At 53.2% G+C, this 27,613-nt stretch overlaps 2 protein-coding genes across 14 annotated transcripts in view; one reads left to right on the forward strand and one right to left on the reverse strand.

Annotated features, from left to right (window-relative positions):
• TXNRD2 (thioredoxin reductase 2) overlaps positions 1–198 on the reverse strand; it is a 67,526-nt gene extending 67,328 nt beyond the window's left edge. Inside the window, exon 1 of one of the 6 annotated variants that reach the window (XM_063603442.1) lies at positions 34–185. In XM_063603442.1, coding sequence (XP_063459512.1) covers positions 34–136 — 103 coding nt within the window. In that variant the 5' untranslated portion in view covers positions 137–185. Of the gene's footprint in view, positions 1–33 lie in introns of all 6 variants that reach the window. The other 5 variants (XM_063603440.1, XM_008966665.4, XM_063603441.1 and 2 more) reach the window with 5 other exon arrangements.
• COMT (catechol-O-methyltransferase) lies at positions 95–27,320 on the forward strand. Of its 8 annotated transcripts, none has more exons than XR_008955187.2 (8): positions 95–230; positions 13,526–13,842; positions 17,578–17,671; positions 19,497–19,587; positions 20,829–21,117; positions 21,868–22,061; positions 22,415–22,604; positions 26,840–26,857. XR_008955187.2 is itself a non-coding variant. In XM_063603445.1 (8 exons), the coding sequence occupies exons 3-8, from the start codon at positions 17,664–17,666 to the stop codon at positions 25,716–25,718; spliced, it is 966 nt and encodes a 321-aa protein (XP_063459515.1). In that variant the 5' UTR covers positions 95–230; positions 13,526–13,842; positions 17,578–17,663; the 3' UTR covers positions 25,719–27,320. The 8 variants fall into 8 exon arrangements, 6 of the variants coding, with proteins under 6 accessions (XP_063459515.1, XP_063459516.1, XP_063459518.1 ...); XR_008955188.2 differs by lacking the exon at positions 26,840–26,857 and adding an exon at positions 25,467–25,603; XM_063603445.1 differs by having other exon boundaries at positions 22,473–22,604; positions 25,467–27,320.
• Positions 27,321–27,613: the final 293 nt, after the last annotated feature.

A 27,613-nucleotide genomic window follows, 5' to 3' on the forward strand; every position in this document is an offset into this window, starting at 1 on the left:
ACCTACCACGGGGACGCCCCGACCCCATCCTACCTGCTGCGCCCCGCGCTGCGCCCCGCACCCCGCCCGCCACGGCCTGCGTCCGCCACCGGAAGCGCCCTCCTAATCCCCGCAGCGCCACCGCCATCGCCGCCATCGTCTTGGGGCTTCTGGGGCAGCTAGGGCTGCCCGCCGCGCTGCCTGCGCCGGACCGGGGCGGGTCCAGTCCCGGGCGGGCCGCCGCGGGAGAGGTGAGAGCGCTGGCTAGACCGGGGCCGAATGCGGCCGGAATCGGGGCGGGGGCCTTCAGACCTAGGGTGGAACACTGGGATAGGGTGTGGGGAATTCGGACCGCTGTGAAGTGATCTGACGTTGGGTGGGGGTCTCCGGACTTGGGGTGGGGAATCTGGATGGGAACTGGGGAATTCGGACCTTGGGTGGGGATCTTTGGACCGGGGTGGGGTCCCCAGACTCCTTGTGGAAAGCTGAGGTTGAAGATCTGTGCTGTGATGAGGGGCTCCAGATAGCGGTGAGAGATCCCGCTTCAAGACTGGGTTGGGGGTCCAGACCAGGAGGATAAGCCTCTCCCTGGAGTAGGGCTTGACCTGGTGAGGGTGTGGCAGAGTCACAGGGGAGGGTCCCACTTGGTCCTTGGGCTGGGATCAGACTCTCAGAGCTGGAGAGTTGCAGGAGGCCTGGGGGAGGGTCTGTGGAGCCCCAGACTTAGAGGGCCTTGGTGACTTCTCCAACAGGCTCCCTGTTGGAGGCCTTGGGGTACCCCAGGGCCTTTCCCTGCAAGAGAGAGGCTGCTCCACCAGGAAGGGGCCCAGGACTCCCCAGGGTCGGGGGGATGTGTGGTGTGCAGGACCACGTGGGAATGTTAGAGAAAGGGGAAGTCACTCTGGGCCTGCCCTGCTAACAGACCTGCTTTTTGGATTTTTCCAGCCAGGGATTTTTGTGTCCTGTTGCTTTTTATTGTTTAAAGTGACCCTCCAAGCCTGAGGGACCGTAGGAGCTGCCCTGCAGAGCCCAGTGAGACACTAGTTAATGCAGAAAAAACAGATTTTACTTGGTAACTACTGACAACATGAGAAAAAGCTGGCTCCATGCTGATTTGTCTAGACGTGCCTGGAGTTTAAAGGGAGAGTGAGGGAGTGGGAAGGGGTGGGGACTCAGTAGAGTTAGGGAAATAGAAAATCACCAAAACTGGGAAGGGAGGGTTGGCCCCTGTGAAACCAACTGATCTGGGTTTGCCACTGGGGCTTACCGAAGTCAGGCCCCCAACCTCCCACAGAGACTGGGAGACAGGGGCCCCATCCTCAGGTGTTGGCTGGAACACACAGGAAATTCTTGTGGCAGCCTTGAATTTCTCAGGCCGGCACTTTAGAGGGGGCTAGGATCGTTCTGGGAATGTGGCCTTGAGCTGTTAGGAGCTATGTTAGTGTTCGTTCCAGCCTAGATAGGCCAGGGTGAGGCCCAGTGGAGAAGGGGACTCTAAGGAGCCTGGCTGGAGTGTGGGGAGGGAGGGTCTTTGTCAGCACTCCCCCTGTGCAAGAAGAGCAGAGACCTGCTTCTTTCCTCTCAACAGTCCCCGTCCATTTTCTGTTCTGTGTTGTGTTCATAAACTACCAGCGGGACCATCTGTTGAGACTTGGTAGCAAAGGATTTTTGCTGGATGATGCAAGCAGTCAAGCATTTAATGAGGAAACAAAAATAACAGGCCAGGCACAGTGGCTCATGTCTGTAATCCCAGCACTTTTGGAGGCCGAGGAGGATCACTTGAGGCCAGGAGTTTGAAACAAGCCTGGGCAACATAAAGACCCCATCTCTACAAAAAATTTAAAAATTATCCCGGCGTGGTGGCATGGGCCTGTAGTTCCAGCTACTTGGGAGGCTGAGGTGAAAAGATCGTTTGAGCCTGGGAGGTGGAGGCTGCCATGAGCCATGATCTTGCCTCTATACTCCAGCCTGAGCAACAGAGAGCCCCTATCTTTAAAAAAATAAAATAAAATAAAATAAAAAAATAGAAAGAAAGAAAAACAAAGATGAATGGAGCTGTTGATAAACCCAGTTTTTGAGCCTACAGGGCAGCAGTTGAGGTTTCTGGCCGTTGGGCCCTAACAAGGCCAGCAGGGGCACTCAGGGACTTCCTGGTGTGTGGTGTGAAGTCTGTGATGATGGCATAGGCATTGGTATCCCAGTTGTGGTTACTTTCTGGAGAGAGCATGCGGCATGCAGGAGCTGGAGGGGGGTCTTCCTGGGCGGCCTGTGTAGCAGCAGCTCCAGGCACAAAGGCTGCCCCTGCAGAATCTGTTGTGGTTCTGAGTTCTTTCAAGTTTATATCAAGTTTTCCGGCTTCAGTCTGCAGGGCTGTTTTTTTCAGATCCTGGGGGCAAAGGGCAGCTACAAGACCACCTGAGTCCCAATAGGGATTTGAGTTCTTGGTGACACCAAGTCAGGGAGGAGACAAATTAGAAATGTTAGTCTGGAGAGAGTGGTAGGTAGCCAGATACTGAAGGAAAGTAGATGGGAGGATTTGGTAAGGGCTGATGTGTAGGAAGGCAGTGACAGTCCAAGTGACAGGCAGATCATAAAACCTCAAGGATAGGCCGGGCCCGGTGGCTCATGCCTGTAATCCCAAGCACTTTGGGAGGCCGAGGTGGGCAAATCACCTGAGTCCAGAAGTTCGAGACCAGCCTGGCTAACATGGCAAAACCCTGTCTCTACTAAAAATAAAAACATTAGCCGGGCGTGGTGGTGCACTCAGGAGGCTGAGGCGGGATAATCGCTTGAACCGGGAGGTGGGGGGCTGCAGTAAGCCGAGATCGCACCACTGCACTCCAGCCTGGGCAACAAGAGCGAAACTCCATCTCAAAAAAGAATTAGGCCGGGAGCGGTGGCTCACGCCTGTAATCCCAGCACTTTGGGAGGCCGAGGCGGGTGGATCACGAGGTCAGGAGATCGAGACCATCCTGGCTAACACGGTGAAACCCCATCTCTACTAAAAATACAAAATTAGCCAGACGTGGTGGCGGGCACCTGTAGTCCCAGCTACTTGGGAGGCTGAGGCAGGAGAATGGTGTGAACCTGGGAGGTGGAGCTTGCAATGAGCCGAGATCACACCACTGCACTCCAGCCTGGGCGACAGAGCGAGACTGTGTCTCAAAAACAAAACAAAACAAAACAAAACAAAAACACCTCAAAGACAGTGAACTAGACTAGGATCTGATAACTCCCAAGGGGGTGTTATATTTCTCCACTGAAGCATAGCATTTCTCTTTACAAACCCTTCCCTTTTGATTGAAGATAATCAAAGTGAGATTATTCTTATTTACCAAATAATTCTGGTCTCATTAAATTTGGCCTGATTATTTACATAAATGCAGCACGAACAGTAATTGACCACACAGGCCTTTTTAAGTTTGCTGAAACTTTTAATAGGGAATCTTAGATTGAGCTTTTTAAAGCCTTTCGAGGTTAGGAAGCCAAGCCAAGAACTTCCAACCAGACTTCACCTGCAGTGTCTATAGATTTGGGTGAATTCCTCTCTTCTTGAGGTCCCTGAAATATCCCAAGGTTCCTGGGCCTTAGAACCTTGGGATATTTGGAAGTGACTTTCCTTACTCACATGTAAGACCAAGAACCCCGTAAGCCACATACCAGGCCAGATTTTTCAAGAGCTCTTTGTAAGCAATGGCTCCACAAAGTCAACCTGAAAGCCATCTGGTCATAGCTGATTCTATGTGCATCATCCTCAAACAGGACATTCCAGTCCAAACCTTGGTAATAGAGCCAGTGTTTCCAATTGTGTCCTGTTACAAGGAGAACAGATTCTTATTGAAGTTATTCAGTAACTATATTGCCATGAAAATAGAATACTCAATAATAGTTTCTGATTTTTGGAGGGGTCAGGCCGGAAGAAAAAGATAATTGCTTCAATTTTGTTTAGAGAAGTATCATTTACTATAATATTACGAGTCATTGATAGGTTAAGAGAAAAGGGAAAGGTTTCTTTCTTTTTTTCTTTTTTGAGGCAGAGTCTCACTCTGTTCCTCAGGCTGGAGTGCAGTGGCGTGATCTCAGCTCACTGCAAGCTCCGCCTCCTGGGTTTACACCATTCTCCTGCCTCAGCCTCCCGAGTAGCTGGGACTACAGGCGCCCGCCACCACGCCCGGCTAATTTTTTGTATTTTTAGTAGAGATGGGGTTTCACTGTGTTAGCAAGGATGGTCTCGATCTCCAGACCTCGTGATCCACCCGCCTCGGCCTCCCAAAGTACTGGGATTACAGGCGTGAGCCACCGTGCCCAGCCAGGGAAAGGTTTCTTTTTTTAATATTCAGAAAATAAAACATAAAGAGCCAACAATATTCTGAACAAAATCATAAAAAGACTGTAATCATCCTTCAGCAGTTTACTCAGTTGCATGCAGGTACTGAATTCTTGTTCTGCTTGATCTTGGGCTAGCAGGTACATGAACCCATCTTTTCTCAACCAGTGGAGATCCTGGCTTAGTGCAGTCATGTGGTCTCAAAGTTAAGAAATGCTGTCATGCCCAGGTGCAGTGGCTCAGGCCTGTAATCCCAACACTTTGGGAGGCCAAGGTGGCTATATCACTTGAAGTCAGGAGTTCGAGACCAGCTTGGCCAACATGGTGAAACCCTGTCTCTACCAAAAAATACAAAAATTAGCCAGTTGTGGTAGCAGACGCCTGTAATCCTAGCTACTCGGGAGGCTGAAGTGGGAGAATCGCTTGAACCCGGGACGTGGAGGTTGCAGTGAGCCGAGATCACGCCACTGCGCTCCAGCCTGGGCAACACAGTGAGACTCCATCTCAAAAAAAGAAATAAAGAAATGCTGTCAGAAGCCTACCCCACAGTACCTGTCATGGGCCTTTTCATTGGTCCCTTTTTGTTGAAGATGAAGCACTTTGCCCTGTAGCTGATTGCAAGAGCTTTCAGGAAAGCATCAGAGTAAAACTCTAATGACAAAAGACTTAAAATAGTGTAGTTAAATATCTAATGAGAGATCATTACAAAATCAAACGATTTACAAGGAATGTTGGTTGTTTATGACACATAGCATTTTAAATAATAACCAGAATGATGATTGCTGTTATATGAGGACATGTCATTGGCAGAAGGGTATTCACCAGTTTGTGGGAACTTTATACAATATCTGGAATCCTTATATTAACATTTACCAATATACATGTAACTCAAGGAAGTTTAAATAGCATTAAAAAAATTTTTTTTTTAGTTTTTTTTTTTTTTTTTTTGAGACAGAGTCCTGCTGTGTTGCTCAGGCTGGAGTGCAGTGGCATGATCTCGGCTCACTGCAACCTCCGCCTCCTGGGCTCAAGCGATTCTCCTGCCTCAGCCCCCCAAGTAGCTGGGATTACAGGTGTGCACCACCACACCCAGCTAATTTTTGTATTTTTAGTAGAGATGGGGTTTTGCCACATTGGCCAGGCTGGTCTTGAATTCCTGACCCCAGGTGACCTGCCCACCTTGGCCTTCCAAAGTGTTGGGATTACAGGCGTGAATCACCGCGTCCGGCCCTAAATAGCATTTTTTATTTGACAGCACCTTGCATGAAATTCTGTAGGGTCCAGCCCTACAGGGTCTGTGGGTTTTTCTCCCCGTGTGCAGAGACGAGAGATCGTAGAAATAAAGACACAAGACAAAGAGATAGAAGAAAAGACAGCTGGGCCCGGGGACCACTACCACCAAGATGCGGAGACCAGTAGTGGCCCCGAATGCCAGGCTGCGCTTTTATTTATTGGATACAAGACAAGCGGGCAGGGTAAGGAGTGTGAGCCATCTCCAGTGATAGGTAAGGTCACATGGGTCACGTGTCCACTGGACGGGGGCCCTTCCCTGTTTGGCAGCCGAGGCGGAGAGAGAGAGGAGACAGCTTACGTCATTATTTCTGTATTTCAGAGACCTTTAGTACTTTCACTAATTTTGTTACTGCTAGTTAGAAGGCATAGCCAGGTACAGGGTGGAACATGAAAGCGGACCAGGAGCGTGACTGCTTAAGCACAGCATCGCAGGGAGACGGTTAGGCCTCCGGATAACTGTGGGCAGACCTGACACTTCACAAGAGGTGGTTGAGCAGAGTCTTCTCTAACTCCCCCAGGGAAAGGGAGACTCCGTTTCCCGGTCTGCTAAGTAACGGGTGCTTTTTCTAGGCAATGACGCAACTGCTAGACCAAGGTCCGCTAAGTAACGGGCGTCTTCCCAGGCGCTGACGTTACCACTAGACCAAGGAGCCCTCTAGTGGCCCTGTCCGGGCATAACAGAAGGCTCACACGCTTGTCTTCTGGTCACTTCTCACCGTGTCCCTTCAGCTCTTATCACTGTATGGCCTGGTTTCTCCTAGGTTATAATTGTAGAGCGAAGATTATTATAATATTGGAATAAAGAGTAATTGCTACAAACTAATGATTAATAATATTCATATATAATCATATCTATGATCTATATCTAGTGTAACTATTCATATTTTATATATTTTCTTTATTATACGGGAACAGCTCGTGCCCTCGGTCTCCTGCCTCGGCACCTGGGCGACTTGCTGCCCACAAAATTCACCATTGAAATAAACCTAATTAGTTTAACGTCTCTCTTACAAGGTCACAGGACAGATCCTTTGAGGTCTTCCAGGGGCCCTCCAGGAAATCTCAAGTCAGTTTGAGATCAAGACAATGTCACAAGCCACATGCAATGGCTCATGCCTATAATCCCAACACTTTGGGAGTCCGAGAAGGGAGGATTCCTTGAGCCCAGGAGTTTGAGACCAGCCTGAGAAACATGCTGAGGCCCTGTCTCTACAAAAAAAAAAAAAATTGAAAAATTAGCTGGGCATGGTGGTACATGTCTGTAGTCCCATGTACTCTGAAGACTGAGGCGGGAGGATCACTTGAGCCCAGGAGTTCAAGGTTGCAGTGAGCTGTAATTGCACCACTGCACTCCAGCCTCGGTAACAGAGTGAGACTCTGTCACTAAAAAAAATTTAGGCCGGGTGCGGCGGCTCACACCTATAATCCCAGCATTTTGGGAGGTCAAGGTGGACAGATCACCTGAGATCAGGAGTTCAAGACCAGGCTGGCCAACATGGCAAAACCCCATCTGTACTAAAAATACAAAAATTAGCTGGGCGTGGTGCCATGTGCTTGTGGTCCCAGCTACTTGGGAGGCTGAGACAGCAGAATTGCTTAAGCCTGGGAGGCAGAGGTTACAGTGAGCCCAGATCACACCATGGCACTCCAGCCTGGGTAACAGAGCGAGACTCTGTCTCAAAAAAAAAAAAAAAAAAAAATTTAAAGAAACTTTATACATAAATCCATTCAATGATTATGAGGTCAATTCTAGCCAGCTTTGACCTCATAACATAAAATTTCTTTTCTGCAGACTTTCTTGAGGCCAGGAGTTCAAGACCAGCCTGGGAAACATAGGGATAACTTTCTGTATCCATTCACAGTTGCTTTTGTTTTGAGACAGAATCTCAGTCTGTCACCCAGGATGGAGTGCAGTGGTGAGATCTCAGCTTACTGCAGCCTTGACCTCCTGGGCTCAAACGATCCTCCTGCCTCACCCTCCCAAGTAGCTGGGACTACAGGCATGTACCACCATGCCACGCTAATAATTTTTGAGTTTTTTTTTATAGAAACAGGGTTTCATCATGTTTCCCAGGCTTGTCTCGAATTCCTGGGCCATTCAGGCTTTGTCCCATATTTTTCCTCTTTTTGTAATTTTACTTCAGGACAAAATTACATCCCTTTCTTTAACAAAAACACTCTACATTCTTTGCATACTTTTCATATAAAAACACATCCTATCTTCCTCCCATACTTTGTATAGGAAATTGTTTCCCTCATTCTTATTGTTTCTAGGAGTTTTGTTTTCATATATTGATTATAATTTTTAACCATTAGTAACCGGTATTTTTTTTTTAAAGAGACAGCGTCTTGCTCTTTTGCCCAGGCTGGAGTGCAGTGGCACAATCAGGACTCACTGCACCCTTGAACTCCCAGGCTCAAGTAATTCTCCAACCTCAGCCCCCCAAAGCACTGAGATTACAGGCATGAGTCACCACGCCCGGCCATAACTTGTATTTTACAAGTAAAACTGGGAAGAAGACAATTGGAAATTGTCTGTCATTTACCAGTTTGTTGGCAAATTTTATGAATATACCATCTTATAATCTCTAGAGGTATATCCTTTTTATAGTACAATGTTTTTAAGTGCCAAGAACATGTTTATTAACAGACCAGAATACCTTTAGCCAGTCTGTACCATATAAAAATAAGAAGCCAAAAAGTACAAAAAGTTATGCTTAATAATGAATGTTTCAGCACTTTCTTCTCTTCAGGTATTATTTAGATATTCAATGAATGTCTATTATTTAACTTCACTTAGTATGACTCTGAGGTTGAAAGTTACTGAAAACATCTTGGAAGCTTTTTTAGGCCAATATATTATCAAATGCAATTAACAAAACACAACTCACTAGTTTATATAAGAGCTAGTTCTCACTTTTTTTTTTTACTCTATTTTATATATTTTTTCTTTTCTTTTCTTTTTTTTTTTTTTTTTGTTGTTGTTTTTTTTTTTTTCTGTAGAGACAAGGTCTTGCTGTGTTGCCCCGGCTGGTCTTGAACTCCTAGCCTCAAGTGATCCACTTACCTTGGCCTCCCAAAATGCTGGGATTACAGGTGTGAGCCACCACCCAGCCCTATTTTATATTTTTATCTGAACTGTGTTTCTGGCAAATTGGACAAGTTAAGGGTCACTTGCTCAGTGTGAGGGGAAGGCTTTCTACCTGTATTTGTGGATAAGACCTTTACGACTTGTTTTGCCCTGATGGATGACTACATGTTTCCAGTGAGCTCAGCTGGTTGCTTTTGTGGGTCCCTGAGGCACTGCGAGCCCCTGATGGGGCAGGAAGCCTAAAGTTCCAGGGACCGTGGGGAGTTGAGGGGCTGGAAGGGGAAGAGAGAGGCCTGCAGCGGGGGCCCAGAGGTGGAGGAGGCCAGACTTGAAGGGGGTGTCTCCTTCAAGAGAAAGTAGGGAAGTATGGAGGTGATAGGAAGGGAGAGGCCTGAGAGGAGCTAGTTTGGGGAGATCTCAAGTATCCCAAAGGAGCCACTGATGTTCCAAATTATCCTTGGTAAAGTCACATCAACAAGGAAGGAAGCAGACAGAGGTGCGCTTGTTCCTTGCAGTTTTGTTTTGACGTGCTGATTAAAGTAGCGCAGAGGGCATGATCAGCAGGGCTCCAGTAAGACGCTCCCACGGGAGGAGCAAGAACACAGAACAGAGGGGGCAAGACAGCTCCATCAGGAGTCAGGAGTGAATCCCCTCTGGGAACAAGGCACTAGGAAGAAGAACTTCCAGCCCAGGAGGTAGGTAGCGTTCAGAAGAAGCCTGGGGCGGGTGCGGTGGCGCACGCCTGTAATCCCAGCACTTTGGGAGGCCGAGGCAGGCGAATCACGAGGTCAGGAGATCAAGACCATCCTGGCTAACAGGATGAAACCCCGTCTCTACTAAAAATACAAAAAATTAGCCGGGCGTTGTGGTGGGCACCTATAGTCCCAGCTACTTGGGAGGCTGAGGCAGGAGAATGGCATGAACCCGGGGGACGGAGCTTGCAATGAGCCGAGATTGTGCCACTGCACTCCAGCCTGGGCGACAGAGCAAGACTCTGTCTCAAAAAAAAAAAAAAAAGCCTGGGACTCTTAGCGCCTCAGAGCCTTACTCAGAATCATAAAATCATAAGAAGCAATGTCTGTCCTCACTGCTGCATCCGATGTTCTTCCGGACCACTGGATCACAAATCAAACCATGTGACTCCCGCATGAGCAGGCAGAGTGGAGATAACACGGATCGCTGTGCACACTGTGGGCTCCAGTTGTTGCATCCGAGGGTTGATCGGATGGTGGTTCCCATCCAGATCCAAGTCCTGGCCCCTGATCACAGAGAAACACAGCTGGACATTAAAGTGGCGAGGACGGAAATTATAATATTTGGTGACCAGTGACAGGAGGGAAGAGAGCCGAGCTCCGCTCCGATTTGTGCAAAGAAGTGGGGAGCAGGGAGGAAGAACAGTGGGGACTCAGTGGAGTAAGGAAAGTGGAAAATTACCAAAAGCAGGAAGGGAGGGTTAGCCTTGGGAAACCGATCTGGGTTTGCCACGTGGGCTTACTGAAGTCAGGCCCCCAGTCCCACAGAGGCTGGGAGACAGGGGCCCCATCTTCAGGTGTTGGCCAGAACACACAGGAAATTCTCTTGGTAGCCATGACTTTCTCAGGCAGGCGCTTTGAAGGGGGCTGGGATCATTTTAGGAATGTGGCCTTGAGCTGTTAGAAGCCATGTGCAGTATGGCTTACACCTGTAATCCCAGCACTTTGGGAGGCTGAGGCTGGAGAATCACTTGAGGCCAGGAGTTTAAGACCAGCCTGGGCAACGTAGCAAGACGCTGTCTCTACAAAAATAATTTTTAAAAAATTAGCCAGGCACTGCGGCATGCCCCTGTGTAGTCCCAGTTACTCAGGAGGCTGAAGCAGGAGGACTGCTGGAACCCAAGAGTTCAAGGTTGCAGCAAGCTGATTGCACCACTGCACTCCAGCCTGGGCGGCAGAGGTGATCACACCACTGCACTCCCACCTGGGCGACAGAGCAAGACCCTGTCTTTAAAAACAAAAAGGCCAGGCAGGTGCAGTGGCTCATGCCTGTAATCCCAGCACTTTGGGAGGCCAAGGCGGGTGGATCATGAGGTCAGGAGATCGAGACCATCCTGGCTAACACGGTGAAACCCCATCTCTACTAAAAACACAAAAAAATTAGCTGGGCGTGGTGGCGGGCGCCTGTAGTCCCAGCTACCGGGAGGCTGAGGCAGGAGAATGCCATGAACCCGGGGGATGGAGCTTGCAGTGAGCCGAGATTGCGCCACTGCACTCCAGCCTGGGCGACAGAGCAAGACTCCGTCTCAAAAAAAAAAAACAAAACAAACAAAAAAAAACGGCCGGGCGCAGTGGCTCACGCCTGTAATCCCAGCACTTTGGGAGGCCGAGGTGGGCAGATCACAAGGTCAGGAGTTCAAGACCAGCCTGACCAACATGGTGAAACCTTGTCTCTACTAAAAATACAAAAATTAGCTAGGCGTGGTGGTGTGAGCCTATAATCCTAGCTACTCAGGAGGCTGAGGCAGGAGAATCACTTGAACCCCGGAGGCAGAGGTTGCAGTGAGCCGAGATCGCGCCACTGCACTCCAGTCTGGGTGACAGAGTGACAGCCCGTCTCAAAAAAATAAACAAACAAACAAACAAATAAATAAATAAAATGAAGCAGCAGCAGCTTTGTTAGTGTTTGTTCAAGGCCTGATAGGCCAAGGTGAGGGTCAGCCGAGAAACGTGCTCAGAGGAGCCTGGCCAGAGTGTGATCGGGGAGTCTTTGTCCAGGCTGCTGCCATGGTGGGCCTCAGGACTCATGGCCTGGGCGCTGGGGGTGGGGCTGCCACCCAGCCTTGAGGAGAGCAATGAGGAGGTCAGATTCCACTCACATCCAGTGCGGTCTGGATGCAGGCCTGGCCCAGAGCCTGGTCCGGATGCTGGGGCTTTGTTTTTTTGTTGTTGTTTTCTTGAGACAGAGTCTCGCTCTGTTGCCCAGGCTGGAGTGCAGTGGTACTATCTCCACTCACTGCAACAACCTCCACCTCCACGGTTCAAGCAATTCTCCTGCCTCAGCCTCCCGAGTAGCTGGGACTACAGGCACCCATCACCATGCCTGGCTCATTTTGTGCATTTTTAGTAGAGACAGAGTTTCACCATGTTGGCCAGGATGGTCTCCAACTCCAGACCTTGTGATCTGCCTGCCTCAGCCTCCCAAAGTGCTGGGATTACAGGCGTGAGCCACTGCGCCCAGCCGGCTTTGTTTACAGTACCCAGCAGCTGCCAAAATCGTCCCCATTCCCAGGCAGGGCAGGCTCCCGGGCTCAGTCCAGCGGGGCAGATGGCCAGCCTGCACGTCGCCCCACTAGGCATGTCCAGGCCCTTTCTGCTCCTCCCTAAAGGCATCCCTGTCCTTTCTGTCCCCTCCACACTGAGCCGAGCCAGCCTCCACTCTTGCTCCAGGCCTGCCCTCTGCTGGGAGCCGGGACACTGAGCTCCTGCCACATGAGCAGGTTGACCTGCAGGGGGCCTCCAAGCAGGTGCCAAGGCAGAATCCGATATGACCAGGAGAACACCCTTGAAGGATAAAGCGAATGTGCGACCACCATGCAGGTCTGGCCCGTGGAAGGGAGGGGAGGGGGCCCCGGTGGGGCCACAGTAAAGGAGTGGAGGGGCCCCACAGGCAGGGATGGCCCAGCTGGCCCCCTGGGGCTGTGGATCTGCAGGTGCAGTGCAGCCTCTTGCCTCTCTCAGCCCAGCCCTTGCATCTGCCTCTTGGTGTGTCTGTGAAGACAAAGTCACCATGGTCCCTGCAGCACCTGGCTTGAAGCAGGTGTGCAGTCCGTGTGAAAGCCTTCCCTTTAGCTCTTAGGTATTGAGTCAAAAAAAAAAAAAAGCCTTCCCCTGAGCCTGGGGGCCTGGCCCCACTGAGGATACCAGGCGGGGGAGGCTACAGGAGGCTGCCCTCTGCCTGGCCATCTGACCTTCCATTCTGACCCCTTCCCTTCCACACCAGCCCCTTTCCCTATGTAGGGTGCAGTCTTTGTTGCAACTGCTCACCTCTGCCATGGTCGGATGAGAGCAGCCACGGACAATGTCTGTGCAATTGTGCATTTTTTGTTTTGTTTTGTTTTGAGATGGAGTCCCACTCTTGTTGCCCAGGCTGGAGTGTAATGGCGCCATCTCGGCTCACTGCAACCTCCACCTCCCGAGTTCTAGCGATTCTCCTGCCTCCCCCTCCCAAGTAGCTGGGATTACAGGCATGCATCACCATGTCTGGCTAATTTTGTATTTTTAATAGAGACTGGGGTTTCACCATGTTGGTCAGGCTGTTCTTGAACTCCTGACCTCAGGTGATCCACCCGCCTCAGCCTCCCAAAATGCTGGGATTACAGACGTGAGCCACCGTGCCTGGTTGATTGTGCGTTCTGATAAAGCTTCATTTACAGAAATAGCAGGTAGACCCCTCGCAGGGTGCCCAGAGCAGGTGCACTGTCTCACCTCTTCTCAGGTGTAACCGGGGTGAGAGGCTAGTCCTCTGCCTCCTCCTTCCTCTCTGCAGGTTGGAGAAATGACAGCTTCTTGTACTGGGGGTTATGAGACAGTGGCAGGAGGGGGACACTCCCAGAGTGCTGCCAGAGAGAGGCGAGGCCCCATCTGGATTTGATGGCATTTTTATTGTGGTGTTGTTTTAGAGACAGTGTCTGTCGCCCAGGATGGACGACATGGTGCAATCATGGCTCACTCCGGCCTCCAACTCCTGGGCCCAAGCAATCCTCCCACTTCAGCCTCCTGAGTAGCTGCAGCTATAGGCACACCACCATGCCTGGCTCAATGGGTATTTCGTGGCCATTAAACTTCTGGTCATTCCTTTAGATTCCCAGAGGCTGGATGGAGGTGAGTGGCCAGCCCCTGGGTCCAGAGATGAGCGCGGGGCCTGGCTGCAGCCTGTGTCCTCCAGATGTCCTCTCAGCCTGTCCACAGGCGCTGCCCAAGCGTGTGGCCTAGCTGGTGCTGCCTGGCCTGTCTCTACGCACCTGTACTGGCTCTCCCTGGATTACTGGATTGCAGTCGAATCCCCTGCCAGAATCCTGGTCCCCCTTTATCACACCGGATCAGCCCCGAAGGGCACGGCTTCTTGCAGCAGTTCCAGCCTTTGCTGGGGGTTTCCAGCCCTGTTGAGCAAGCCCCAGGTAGGGCCCTCTGCAGCCTCCGTGGGGCACCTGTGTGCCGAGCAGAGCTGCCCCTGTGTGTAAATGCTTAGAACTGGCCTCCTTCCTGCCATCTGTGTCCTGTTTGTCATCACGCCTGTGGCTCTATGCTTGTCTCCCCGACTGGGCCACCAGCCCTGTGAGGGCAGGATGAGGCACGTCCAAGCCACAGTGGCTCTCAGTGTGCAGGGTGCTGTTAGCATTGGTTCTGTGTTCTGGAATAGTGAGGACAGTGTGCCCCAAATGGCCAGTGGCCTTTCCGAGGGTCACTGCAGCCGCATGTTGGCCCTCTGTGGAGAACGGAGGATGCACAGCCATTTCAGAGCACAACCTGAGGTCTCCTGAGCTTGCTGTGCAGCCCAGTCTTTCTCTCCATGGCCCCTGGTAGCTGTCTTTCTCCCAGGAGGAGGAGAAAGACACCTTCCTGAGCAGGAAGATGTGGGTGAATAGAGACCAAAGTGCCAATCACTCTTCAGACAGAGGTGATAGCAGAATGAGCAAAACTGATGGACCCCAGATCTTTGCAAAGGGAACAAAGTCAGTTTCTAGTTATCTTTCTTTCTTTTTTTTTTCTTTTTTTCTTTTTTTTTTTTTTTTGAGACGGAGTCTCGCTCTGCTGCCCAGGCTGGAGTGCAGTGGTGTGATCTCAGCTCACTGCAACCGCCTCCCGGGTTCAAGTGATTCTCCTGCCTCAGCCTCCTGAGTAACCGGGACTACAGGCACACACCACCACGCCCAGCTAATTTTTGTTATTTTTAGTAGAGACAGGGTTTCACCATGTTGGTCAGGATGGTCTTGAGCTCTCTTTTTTTTTTTTTTTTTTTTTTGAGACGGAGTCTCGCTCTGTCACCCAGGCTGGAGTGCAATGGAGTGATCTTAGCTCCCTGCAACCTCTGCCTCCCAGGTTCAGGCTATTCTCCTGCCTCAGCTTCCTGAGTAGCCAGGACTAACAGGTGCCTGCCACCACACCCGGCCAATTTTTTTATTTTTAGTAGACACAGGGTTTCACCATATTGGCCAGGCTGATCTCGAAATCCTGACCTTGTGATCTGCCCGCCTCGGCCTCCCAAAGTGCTGGGATTACAGGCGTAAGCCACCACACCGGGCCCATTTTCTAGTTATCTTTTATGGATTTTTTAAAATGAGCCTAGAAACCAGGTCATATAATTAGTTTATTTTTTAATTTCTTATAGAGACAGGGTCTTACTATGTTGCCCAGAGTGGTCCTGAACCCCTGGGCTCAAGTGATCCTCCTGCCTCAGCCTCCCAAAGTATTGGGATTACAGGTGTGGCCACTGCTCCAGCCATAGTTCATATTTTTAAAGGATTTTTAAGAGTCTCATTTCACTGATGTTACTTGCAGTATATTTATGGAAAACATTCCTGTCTTTTTTTTTTTTTTGAGACGGAGTCTCACTCTGTTGCCCAGGCTGGAGTGCAGTGGCGTGATCTCGGCTCACTGCAAGCTCCACCTCTGGGGTTCACGCCATTCTCCTGCCTCAGCCTCCCGAGTAGCTGGGACTACAGGTGCCTGCCACCACGCCCGGCCAATTTTTTGTATTTTTAGTAGAGACAGGGTTTCACTGTGTTAGCCAGGATGGTCTCGATCTCCTGACCTCGTGATCTGCCCGCCTCGGCCTCCCAAAGTGCTGGGATTACAGGCATGAGCCACCGCGCCCGGCCAGCATTCCTGTCTTTTAAAGAAAGATGAGACCAGATGCAGTGGTGTGCACCTGTGGTCCCAGCTACTTAGGAGGATGCCTTGAGCCTGGGAGTTCAAGGCTGCAGCTGCAGTGAGCCTTGATCACGCCACTGCACTCCAGCCTGGGCAATTGAACAGGACCCTGTCTCTAAAGAAATAAAATAAAGGCAGATGAATGTCATCTAGGGTGTGTTCAATGTGAGAGAGAATACTGACCAGGTGACAGAGGTGATGGACTCTCTAGCTCTGCAGCAGACTGCTGGGCAGAGAAGCTTGGGCAGGCCTGGCACTGAGGCCCAGAAGCTTCATGCTCTTTAGAGCCAGAGGTGTCAAGCCCAGCTGCCTGTGTCCTGGCTGCACTGTGAGGCACTGAGGATGCCCTCACGCGTGCATGTGCATGTGGCGTGCATGTGGCAAGCATGTGCAGGTGCTGTGTGGACACGATCATGCCTGCCCTCTACTGTGCTGGAGAGGTAAGACCATCAGCCGTTTCACAGAGGAGGGAACGTGGGCCTCACGGGGGTCTCATGAGCTTGCGAGCCGATGGCCAGGCAGCTGGTGCAGAAGGTTCATCCATTTTGATGAACCGTGAATTCATCTGTACTTTATTCATTTTAATAACTGAATCATACCTCATTGTATGGCTCTACCATGTTTTATTATCCATTCAGGTGCTAACGGATGGAAGGGTTGTTTCTACCTTTTGGCCATTGTGGATGATGTTGCTATGCATATTGGGGTACGAGTATCTGGTTTAGTCCCTGTTTTCAATTCTTGGTATACACCTAGGAGTAGAATTGCTGGGTCATATGGTAGTTCTATGTTTAACTTTTTTTTATTTTTAATTTTTGTGGGTTTTTAAGAATTTTTTAATATTTGTGGGTACATAGCATGTTTAATTTTTTTTTTTTTTTGAGACGGGGTCTTGCTTTGTTGCCCAGGCTGGAGTGCAGTGGCAGGATCACAGCCCTGTGCAGCCTCAACCTCCTGGGCTCAGGTGATCCTCCCGCCTCAGCCTCCCAAGTATCTGGGACTACAGGTGCGGACCACCACACCTGGCTAATTTTTAAGTTTTTTGTAGAGATGGGGTCTTGCCATGTTGCCCAGACTGGTATGGGACTCCTGGGCTCAAGCAATCCTCCCATCCCACCCTCCCAAAGTGCTGGAATTACAGTCATAAGCCACCAGGTCTGACCACATGTTTAACTTTTTGAAGAACTACCAAACTGTTTTCCACGGCATTCACACCAGCAATGCAAGAGGGTTCCCATTTCATCACATCCTTGCTAACACTTGTTATTTTCCTTTAAAAAAAAAAAAAAAAAGCCAGCTGGGCACGGTGGCTCATGCCTGTAATCCCAGCACTTTGGAAGGCCAAGGGGGTGGAGCACTTGAGCTCAGGAGACTAGCCTGGGCAAAATATCGAGAACCCACCTCCACTCCATCTCTACCAAAAAAAAAAAAAAAAAAAAAGCTGGGTGTGCGGTGGTGCACATCTGTCGTCCCAGCTACTTGGTGGGGCTGAGGCAGGAGGATCCCTTGAGCCCAGCAGGTCGAGACTGCAGTGAGCTGCGACCGCGCCACTGCACTCCACCAGGCTGAGCGACAGAGTGAGACCCTGTTTCAAAAAAACAACAAAAAAAGCACATTTCAAACATACACAAAAGCAGAGAGAATTCTCCTCGGTCCTCCGGCCTGCACCCCACCGCCCCCCACCACAGAGGCATTCAAAACTGTCTTTTTGCCTCTCTGTAAGGTAAGGGGGGACTCTTGACGCTCCCCAGACCACACAGCCAAAGTAGGGCGATCGGATCATAGGGGTCCCGAGTCGGACACTGAGCTGGCGTGCCCACTCTCGAGTCCTGGGACCCCAAACCAAAGGAGCTGTTCCTTTTCCCCATGGAGGGCTGACGGGGCAAAATCCCAGGGCTGGGAACATCCTAGCAGCTTTGAGTAGCACAGGTGGGTTTCTACGTGGCTTTCTTTAAAGGGAGGCCTGATTCTCGGCTTTTCAGGACCCGCCCTCCATTTCCTCACTTGCCTGCTCTTTCGTCCTGCGAAACTGGGCAGTGGCCGGTGACAGCGCAGGGTCAGCCCTCGGATGGCCAGGTGGGCGTGATCCCACCCTCCTCCGTGGCTGGGTGGGCGTGGTCCCAAAGTCAATTGGATGTGGTCCCGCCTCCCTCCCGGCCCAGTGGGCGGGGCCTCCCCTTCTGGGGCCTCCCATCCCACACCAGCTAGCAGAGAGGAGGGTGGGCGGGGAGGCCCTACGGGGCTGGGGCGGGGCGGAGCGGAGGTGGTTAGCTGTCGGGAGGTGGGGTGGGCAGGGGCCAGGGCTCTGTTGGTGGCCCGGGGCAGCCAGTCCCTCTGCTCAGGGCTTCAGTTCCTCACACTCACAAGGGAATCCCAGCGCTCTCCTCTGGCGGTCGCTGGAGGGCCTTGTGAGGTGGCCGTGGGCACTGTAGCCCCCAGGCACTGCATTGTGGCCTGGGCGTGTTGGCCTTTGAGCCTTTGGCCTTGAGCACTTCCCCATCCCCCATGGCTCTTGGCCGTTGGGGCCCAGTTGGCCGCAGAGCCTTTGGCCTTGAGCACTTCCCCAGCCCCCATGGCTCTTGGCCATTGGACCCCAGTTGGCCACAGAGCCGCGGGCAGGTGGGACAGGCAGGCACTGGGTGCCTCCTTGCACCAGCCAGGCCCAGCATGCAGAGTGGAGTGGGCCGGTCCCTCCTGCCAGGCAAAGGAAGGGGGCTTCGGGCCCCTCCCTGCTGTGGCCTCCTCCCCTCTGCTGCCTCCCACTAGGCCCTGGGAGACACTGCCTGCAGATTTATGAACAGACAGACCTAGAGATTAGAGATTCAAAAGCCAAATTCTTACACAATTCGAGTATTAACGCAGATTTGGATTTATAATTTGGGACTCCAAGGTCTACCAAGTAATTTGCTGTTTCAGCAGAATAGCCCTTTTAATTTGGGGTATATATTTCTAACACTGTTTTTTAAATATGGAGAGTAAACAAAATGGCCCATTATCTGACCACACAAATACTAGTAGTCATTATAGATAAACCATAGCAGATAAATAATAGTAAACAAAGCAACAGGCTGTGTCATAGGAAATCCCCACCATGAAGAAAGGAGCAAGGTGGAAAGTTCTGGCTGCTTCAGGTCTGCATGGTCCCTCTCCACCAGGTTCCCCCTGTCATCTTCCTGCCAGAATAAGGACACTGTCCTTAGGGAAGCACCATCTCTTGTTTTTTCCCCACGAGCCCTGTGGGTCATGGCACGTCCTGCCCCTCTGGGAAACACAGTGGGCCACGGGTTTCCCCGCAGGCCTGGGAACCTTCCCAAGGGTAGCAGCAGAAGGCAGCACGATTCCCACTCCTGCAGCTGTAGACAGGGGCACCCCCACTGTCACTGAGCCCTGCACCGGGTTCCATCACCTGCTCGGGGCTCTGGCCTTTGGCCTTTTCCTGTGAGCTGCATGTTGGCCACTGTGACCTATCTGTCTCATCATCTTTTTCTTACTGGTTTGTGTATGTTCTTGGTAAACTAGCCCTTGGTCTTACACATCATTTCCAAGGTACTAAGGACTCTTCAGGGGAAATACAACTTGAGCAGAGTGGTTCCCTCCTCTTACGGTTCACAAGGTGCAGGTGCACACGCACATAGCCCACAGGGCAGTGTGAACAGGGACCAGGAGACTGCCCCTGGGGTCCCTGGCTGGGGGACACTAGTAGGGATGTCCCTTGGCCTCTCTGAGGCCTTCTGCTGTCTCTTCTGAGGCCGGAAAGGTGAAGCACTGCCCTCGCCCTGCTAGGGAAGGCTCAGGCCAGGCTGGCCCTATCCAGGGAAGGGGCTCAGGTATCTGGACCTTGGTCATCGCCAGGTTAGGGTTTATGTTGATGATTATCCAAAGGCAAAATTGATTTCCACAGAAATAACATCTGCTTTGCTGCCGAGCTCAGAGGAGACCCCAGACCCCTCCCGCAGCCAGAGGGCTGGAGCCTGCTCAGAGGTGCTTTGAAGGTGAGTTGGCCAATGGAAGCCGGGGCAGTGCCAGGGTGGGTACAGATTCCGGCCCGGTGCATGGGCACAGGTCTGCTGAGCACATGTCCACTCTGCCTGTGTAAATAGGCCACATGGCCTGAAATCCCCTAGAAGCCTGGTGTCCGCATGGCCTCCCCCTAGGGCGAAGCCCCTGCTTCCCCGTTCTCTTCTGCTCTGTCCTCTGGTGCCCTGAGGCTGGCCTCCAGGGGTGTCCCCTCTGTGGCCCTGGGCCTGCCTCCTTGCCTGGGTGTGCCTTTCTAAAATGGAGCGTCCAGCAGAGAGTGGGATCTCCTATGCCATTGGGAGCCCAGGGCCCCATCCCAGAAAGACCTCTGAGTGAGCACAGGGGCCCTAGAAGAAGTTTCCTTGTGTCCTTCCCGTTTTAGGGTCTGTGACCTGAACCCCTGGGCTTCTGCCTCAGGCCTCCTGTGCTCTGCTCTCTGCCTGCTGGGTCCCCTCACCAGGCTTCTGTCTGTCTGGTTCCCAGGCTACCTGCCTGGAGGGTCACACCAGGAGGATTTCAAACAGGTTTCAAGTGGGGTCACTTGCCATCACTGTGCCCCACGAGGTACACTGTTGTGGGCGGCAGGGCTGGCCTTTCTCATCTGGGACATGCCACGTTGCTGTTCCCAAGGGGAGTGGTGAGTGGGTCTGTCCTGGTGTGCCTGGCCTGGGGACTGCCAGTGTCCTTACTTGGACACTCAATGAAAAGGCCACATGAATCCCTGGGGTGTCCAGAGCATGGGTGACCAGCATGGGCTCACCACATGAGGCCAAGGGGCTGCACCATACAGCCTCTCCTTTGGCCACCCGTCACTACCCCCAACTCCGGGCCATGGGGCTTCCCTACCCCTGGGTGTCCTCTAAGCCAGCTGGGAGATGACAGCCTGAGTCCGTGTCTGCTTCTGTATTTTGTGTGGTTTTAGAGGATCCCTGGGCTGCCTGGGGAAGCACCCAGGGCCAGGGAGTGTGACCCTGCAGGCTCCACACAGGACTGCCAGAGGCACACACCTGCTCTGTCTACCCGAGGGCACCAGAGGGCACGAGAAGGCTGGCTCCCTGGCACTGACACGTCAGGCAACTGAGGCACAAGGCTGGCATTTCTGAACCTTGCCCCTCTGCGAACACAAGGGGGCGATGGTGGCACTCCAAGCAAAGGGGCGTGTGGGTGCTGCAGGAGGAGCACAGAGCACTGGCGCCCCTCCCCTCCTGCCCTGCAGATGCTGGAGGCCCCGCCTCTGCTGTTGGCAGCTGTGTTGCTGGGCCTGGTGCTGCTGGTGGTGCTGCTGCTGCTTCTGAGGCACTGGGGCTGGGGCCTGTGCCTTATCGGCTGGAACGAGTTCGTCCTGCAGCCCATCCACAACCTGCTCATGGGTGACACCAAGGAGCAGCGCATCCTGAACCACGTGCTGCAGCATGCGGAGCCCGGGAATGCACAGAGCGTGCTGGAGGCCATCGACACCTACTGCGAGCAGAAGGAGTGGGCCATGAACGTGGGCGACAAGAAAGGTGGGGTCCGGGCCAGCAGGTGCTCAGCTCTGGGACAGGGACCCAGGACCAGGCATCAAAGCCCTTACAGGAGAAGCTGTTATCACCCCGTTTCCAGGGGGCTGGGAACCCTGGGATATGCCCAGATAGGGCTGGGGAGCTCCTCTGGAGTCCCAGGGCGCCAGGGTCCCTGATGACCCCTCCAGGCCCTGCTGCCTGCTCCCCCAGGACAACAGGCCCCCACACTCACAGGGTCTGACGGTGGTGCAGTTCCCCTTGAACTCTGTTCTGGCCACCATGGGACCTGCCTGGGGACCAGTCAGACAGGTTCTCCTGGGCCCGCCTCCCGCTTGAACTTCAGCCTGGGGCACAGGATGTGTTACCGGGCTCAAGGAGTGACTCAGGGAACTAGTGCCGCCCCAGGGCCCCAAGGTGAGCGGTTCGGGGATTCAGAGAGGGCAGCTCTGTGTTAGGACACACTGGGGCCAGCCAGGAAGGGTGGAAAAGATAGGGACCAGCGTGAGCATAGAGGCTAAGGGACCATGGGAGCTCCAAGCGTGCTCACAGTGGGGACCAGGTCCTGGGGGCTGGGGACACCAGGGAGGTGAAAGACCCCTCCAGCAGGTAGGGAGGGTGGGCAGAGGAGGGCCAGCGGCCAGGCATTTGGGAGGGGCTGTTGCTCTTTGGGAGAGGTGGGGGGCCGTGCCTGGGGATCCAAGTTCCCCTCTCTCCACCTGTGCTCACCTCTCCTCCGTCCCCCACCCTGCACAGGCAAGATCGTGGACGCTGTGATTCAGGAGCACCAGCCCTCCGTGCTGCTGGAGCTGGGGGCCTACTGTGGCTACTCAGCTGTGCGCATGGCCCGCCTGCTGTCACCAGGGGCGAGGCTGATCACCATCGAGATCAACCCCGACTGTGCCGCCATCACCCAGCGGATGGTGGATTTCGCTGGCGTGAAGGACAAGGTGTGCATACCTGACCCGTTGTCAGACCTGGAAAAAGGGCCGGCTGTGGGCAGGGAGGGCATGCGCACTTTGTCCTCCCCACCAGGTGTTCACACCACGTTCACTGAAAACCCACTATCACCAGGCCCCTCAGTGCTTCCCAGCCTGGGGCTGAGGAAAGACCCCCCCAGCAGCTCAGTGAGGGTGGTCTCACAGCTCTGGATAAACTGCCAAGGTGGCACCAGGAGGGGCAGGGACAGAGTGGGGCCTTGTCATCCCAGAACCCTAAAGAAAACTGATGAATGCTTGTATGGGTGTGTAAAGATGGCCTCCTGTCTGTGTGGGCGTGGGCACTGACAGGCACTGTTATATAGGTGTGTAGGGATGGCCTCCTGTCTGTGAGGACGTGGGCACTGACAGGCGCTGTTCCAGGTCACCCTTGTGGTTGGAGCGTCCCAGGACATCATCCCCCAGCTGAAGAAGAAGTATGATGTGGACACACTGGACATGGTCTTCCTCGACCACTGGAAGGACCGGTACCTGCCAGACACGCTTCTCTTGGAGGTGAGCCCCAACCAGGATGGCATCTGTGCCAGCTGCTGCCCAGAGCCCATTCAGTCAGCCTCAGCCTCTCCAAAGAGCCAGGCATTCCAGTAGAGCCCTGTGTGGACACAGCTCGCTCTGGAGGCACCACCTGAGGTCTGGGAGTGTGGGGGACTGAGGAGGCCCTGTGGTGGGTGGAGATGGGTGGGGAGCTGGGCCAGGGGCCTGGCTGGGTGGCCTGTTGGGAACTGGGGAGCCAGCTGCCTGTGCAGGTGCAAAATGGGTGGCAGAAGTGGGGTGCACACCCCAGACCAGACACCAGGGCAGAAACGGCACAGGACCAAGGAGATGGGGTGGGGAAGGGCCGCTCTGGGCCCAGCCTGCTCTCCCCCAAGCAAGCCACTGCTCGTGCAAAGAAAGCATGTGTCTCCTGCAGATCTTCCTCCTGAGGCCCCATCTTGTGCATTCCCCCAACCCAGCCCCACTGGCGAGGACCCTGAGTGCCCCGAGTGAGGCTAGACAGCGGGTGGGGCTGTCCTCGCTTCCCTGGGGGGCGTGGGGCACTGGTGGCCCTTCACAGACTGATGCTTAAGGAGCCTCACATCAGTGACACACTGCCCCATCCCTCCCTGGTAGTCAGCGACACTGAGTGGCTCTGTGATCCTCCACTGGGCTTGGGACACCCACCCTCACGGCCTCCCCACCTGGTGCTCGCTCACCTGCAGCTCTCCCAGAAACTGGACACTGCTGTTAGCAGCCAGACTAGGAGCACAAGGGGCACAGCCCCCATGCCTGGCTAGGTAGGGCCGCTGGACCCTGGACACGGATTGGAAGGAACCAGCACTAGCAGAAGCCTGAGGTGTGAAAGGGCAGAGAATGTTCCAGGAACAATGGGAGTCAGGGCACACAGGACTTTGGGCAGGTGAGGATGAGGTTAGACCTGTCTTCTGGAGCTGGGCTCAGGGGCTCATGCCTGTAACCCTTGCACTTTGGGAGGCTACGGCAGGAGGAGCGCTTGAGGCCAGGAGAGTTCGAGACCAGCCTGGGCAACATGGCAAAAGAAAATATATATATATATTTTTTAGATGGAGTCTTGCTCTGTCACCAGGCTGGAGTGCAGTGGCACGATCACGGCTCACTGCAACCTCCACCTCTTGGGTTCAAGCGATTACCCTGCCTTAGCCTCCTGAGTAGCTGGGACTACAGGCGCGCGCTGCCACACCCGGCTAGTTTTTTGTATTTTAGTAGAGACGGGGTTTCACCACATTGGCCAGGATGGTCTCAATATCCTGACTTCGTGATCCGCCCACCTCGGCCTCCCAAAGTGCTGGGATTACAGGCGTGAGCCACTGCGTCCGGCCTTATTCCAGCTTTTAAAACAATGAAAAACAACAAAAACTTTTCTGGAAAGATCCCTGTCAGCCTTGTGGAGTGTGGAGAGGGCTGTGGGGAGGGCATTACAGATGCCCTGAACTCACGAGGAGGCACTGAACCCTGGCCGTGGAGAGGGAGGACCTGTAGTGGCCAAGGGGGTGGGCATTGGGAGGGTGGGAGGGAGACCTACAGGCCAAGACAGGGTAGCTGGAGGGGGGCTCACCCGACAAAGGAGCATGATGCTGGCAATTGGGTATTGATGGCAGAGAGCTGGCACTCAGCCAGATGGGCTTCACTTGGGCAGGAAAGACACCCACAGCTGGGCCTGCGTTACTGCGGCCGAGTTTCAGCAGCTGTGATGTGGGTGTTAATTACAGGGGCCTGCCTTCATAGAAAAGTAGCAAACATTGCAGTTTAGTAACTAGGAAACTAATAGTTTTCTCAGTGCTGCTTGCGCAAAGCTGGTAATTATCTCAAAAGAAGCAAAGTCATGAAGTGGGAAGTCATGAATTGGGAATGGGTGTCCTTGTTAAACGCACATCTGCACACTCAGGGCTGGGGCCCTGTGCCCCCTTGTAGAGGGTTAGGGGACAGCCTGGCTCTTGTGAGGGTCTAGCCATCCCCTCAGTGGGTTCTGTGAGCATCGGAGGCACGGGGGGTGAGGGGCTCAGGAGCAGGTTGCAATTCAAAATCAAGGGCTGCTTTGAGGAGGCCTCTCCACCGGGCTGCTGTAGTCACCAAGTCCAGCCCATGCCCAAAGGAAGAGGAATGAGTTCCCCCTTAAAAAAAAAAAAAAAAGAAAAAGACAGAGTCTTGCTCTGTGCCCAGGCTGGAGTGCAGTGATGACATCATAGCTCACTGTAGCCTCAAACTCCTGAGCTCCAGTGATCCTCCCACCTCAGCCTCCTGAGTAGCTAGGACTAAAGGCATGCACCACTACACCTGGCTAATTTAAAAATTTTTTGTAGAAATGGGGTCTCCCTATGTTGCCCAAACTGGTCTCAAACTCCTGGCCTCAAGCGATCCTCTTGCCTCAACCTCCCAAAGTGCTGGGAGTACAGGTGTGTGCTTGGTCTGAGGCTCCAACTTTTTGTTGTTGTTGTTTTTCGAGACAGTCTCTCGCTCTGTCGCCCAGGCTGGAGTGCAGTGGCGCGATCTTGGCTCCCTGCAACTTCTGTGAGGCTCCAACTCTTGAAGGGAGGAGAGTCTAAGGATGGTGGGCCAGATGAAAACCACCTCAGCATAGTGTCACCTGCTCCTCTGACACTATCACTTCTCCATGGCATTAGATTTTCAGTCCTGCTCAGACGCTGATGCATGTTTAGCCAGTTCTCCAGGTGGTCTGAGTAGCTGGTAGGAGGCTTGCAGTGTCAGGGGACAGGCAGGACAGGTGCTGCCTTCTTTCCCCTCTTGACCAGTTTCGTAAAGGAGTGGGCCCCTGGCAGCCTCCAAAGGTGACCCATGCTCCTTTCTGCCCTTCCCTCCTTCTTTCCTGTTTAACTCGTGCAGGTGCAGTGGTCTGGTGTCTTTCAGTCCGCTGACGTCTTCTGTATCCCTGATGACCAGATTGGGCTCCTGAGTCCCCTGGCGCAACCCGAGAAGTCCAGGAGCCCAGGCCCCTCACTCATGCATTCCCTGGCCCGGACTGGAAGGCAGCCGCCCTGCTCAAGGCCTAGGCCATTGTCCTCCTCCTGGGTGGCGCTTTGTTCTACGTCTTTTCAGCTGACGTTGCTAGGACATTTTTTTTTTTTTTCTAAATGAAAACACATCATGATTCATGGTGGTACTTCCTGTTCAACTCCGGACCTTGGGGCTGTCCCCTGACCTCACTGACCTTGCAGCCGTGTGGTGTCCATACTGTCACATGAAAGCCCCCTGCTTTCTCTGCAGCACACAGGCTGGAAACGACCGCCACCCACCACCAGGACAGCTGCAAGCCCTGTGGGACTCTCCAGGCCCATCCCAGAGGGATGTGGGGTCGGATACCAGTGTTTCAAGGCACCTGCCTGCAAATTGATTTTATTATACTTTAGATGTTTGAGATTGCTTGTTAACTTTTGTTTGGTGACTAAGTCAAATCTCCAAGACAAGGTGACTGGGGTGTCCCTTGCCCCGGTAGGTCCTTCCTCCCCATAGGCAAACACTTCCTCGCAAGGTTTCTTGTTTATGTGATGTAAGCAAACCCTTTTCTGATAGCATAGATAGGCAAGCATCCTATGAGGTTTCTCCCGATCGTGGACCCCACGGGCCATGCCCTATGGCTGCGTGTCCAGTAACAACTCCTTCCTTCTGCACAGAACCCAGGCAGAGGAACTCTGTGTCCTCCCAGGGCCCAGACACTGGTGAAGATGGGGGGTCTGCAAATGCAGGAGCTTGGGGATGTCCAGAACTGACCCCAAGGGGCAGGCTTGTGGGTGGGAGGTCTGTCCCACCTCAGCCCTGCAGGGTCACCCTGGTCAGGCCAATATTGTCTCCAGGGACCATACCAGCAACCCCTCTCCCTGGGTGCCTCTCCCTCATAGGCCTGAGTTCCTGGCACTGGGTGTTGAGGGCCCCACTGTTTCCACTCACCCAGCTAGCATTTATTGAGCACCTACTGTGTGCCACATGCTGTTCTAAGGGATGGATACTCCTGAGATGGATACAGGAGTTGATGAGAGAAAGGTCCCTGTCCTCACGGGGCCCATGTTCTGAAGGTGGCACCCAAGTCTTGTACAGTCCTTTCCTGCAGGAGTCACGCTGGGCAGAAAGTGGAAACCTGGCCCCAGGGGCTAGGCACAGGCGTGGTGCCGTGGCCTAGTGAGGAGCACCCATCCTGGTTTGGGGCAGGTTCTCTGGGCACCTCTGACCCTCACCTCCCCCACCCCCCGGTCTGTTTGCAGGAATGTGGCCTGCTGCGGAAGGGGACAGTGCTACTGGCTGACAACGTGATCTGCCCAGGTGCGCCAGACTTCCTAGCACACGTGCGTGGGAGCAGCTGCTTTGAGTGCACACACTACCAATCGTTCCTGGAATACAGGGAGGTGGTGGACGGCCTGGAGAAGGCCATCTACAAGGGCCCAGGCAGCGAAGCAGGGCCCTGACTGCCCCCCCGGCCCCCCTCTCAGGCTCTCTCACCCAGCCTGGTACTGAAGGTGCCAGACGTGCTCCTGCTGACCTTCTGTGGCTCCGGGCTGTGTCCTAAATGCAAAGCACACCTCGGCCGAGGCCTGCGCCCTGACATGCTAACCTCTCTGAACTGCAACACTGGATTGTTCTTTTTTAAGACTCAATCATGACTTCTTTACTAACACTGGCTAGCTATATTATCTTATATACTAATATCATGTTTTAAAAATATAAAATAGAAATTAAGAATCTAAATATTTAGATATAACTCGACTTAGTACATCCTTCTCAACTGCCATTCCCCTGCTGCCCTTGACTTGGGCACCAAACATTCAAAGCTCCCCTTGATGGACGCTAACGTTAAGGGCGGGGCCCCTAGCTGGCTGGGTTCTGGGTGGCACGCCTGGCCCACTGGCCTCCCAGCCACAGTGGTGCAGAGGTCAGCCCTCCTGCAGCTAGGCCAGGGGCACCTGTTAGCCCCATGGGGACGACTGCCGGCCTGGGAAACGAAGAGGAGTCAGCCAGCATTCACACCTTTCTGACCAAGC

Source organism: Pan paniscus, chromosome 23 (assembly GCF_029289425.2).
Source record: "Pan paniscus chromosome 23, NHGRI_mPanPan1-v2.0_pri, whole genome shotgun sequence".
Classification (NCBI taxonomy): domain Eukaryota; kingdom Metazoa; phylum Chordata; class Mammalia; order Primates; family Hominidae; genus Pan; species Pan paniscus.

Excerpts from the sequence above, each read along its gene's own strand:
- COMT (XM_063603445.1), top strand. Across the intron at positions 21,118-21,867 it reads GAACGTGGGCGACAAGAAAG|GCAAGATCGTGGACGCTGTG; the intron begins GTGGGGTCCGGG and ends CACCCTGCACAG. Across the intron at positions 22,605-25,466 it reads CAGACACGCTTCTCTTGGAG|GTGCAGTGGTCTGGTGTCTT; the intron begins GTGAGCCCCAAC and ends TAACTCGTGCAG.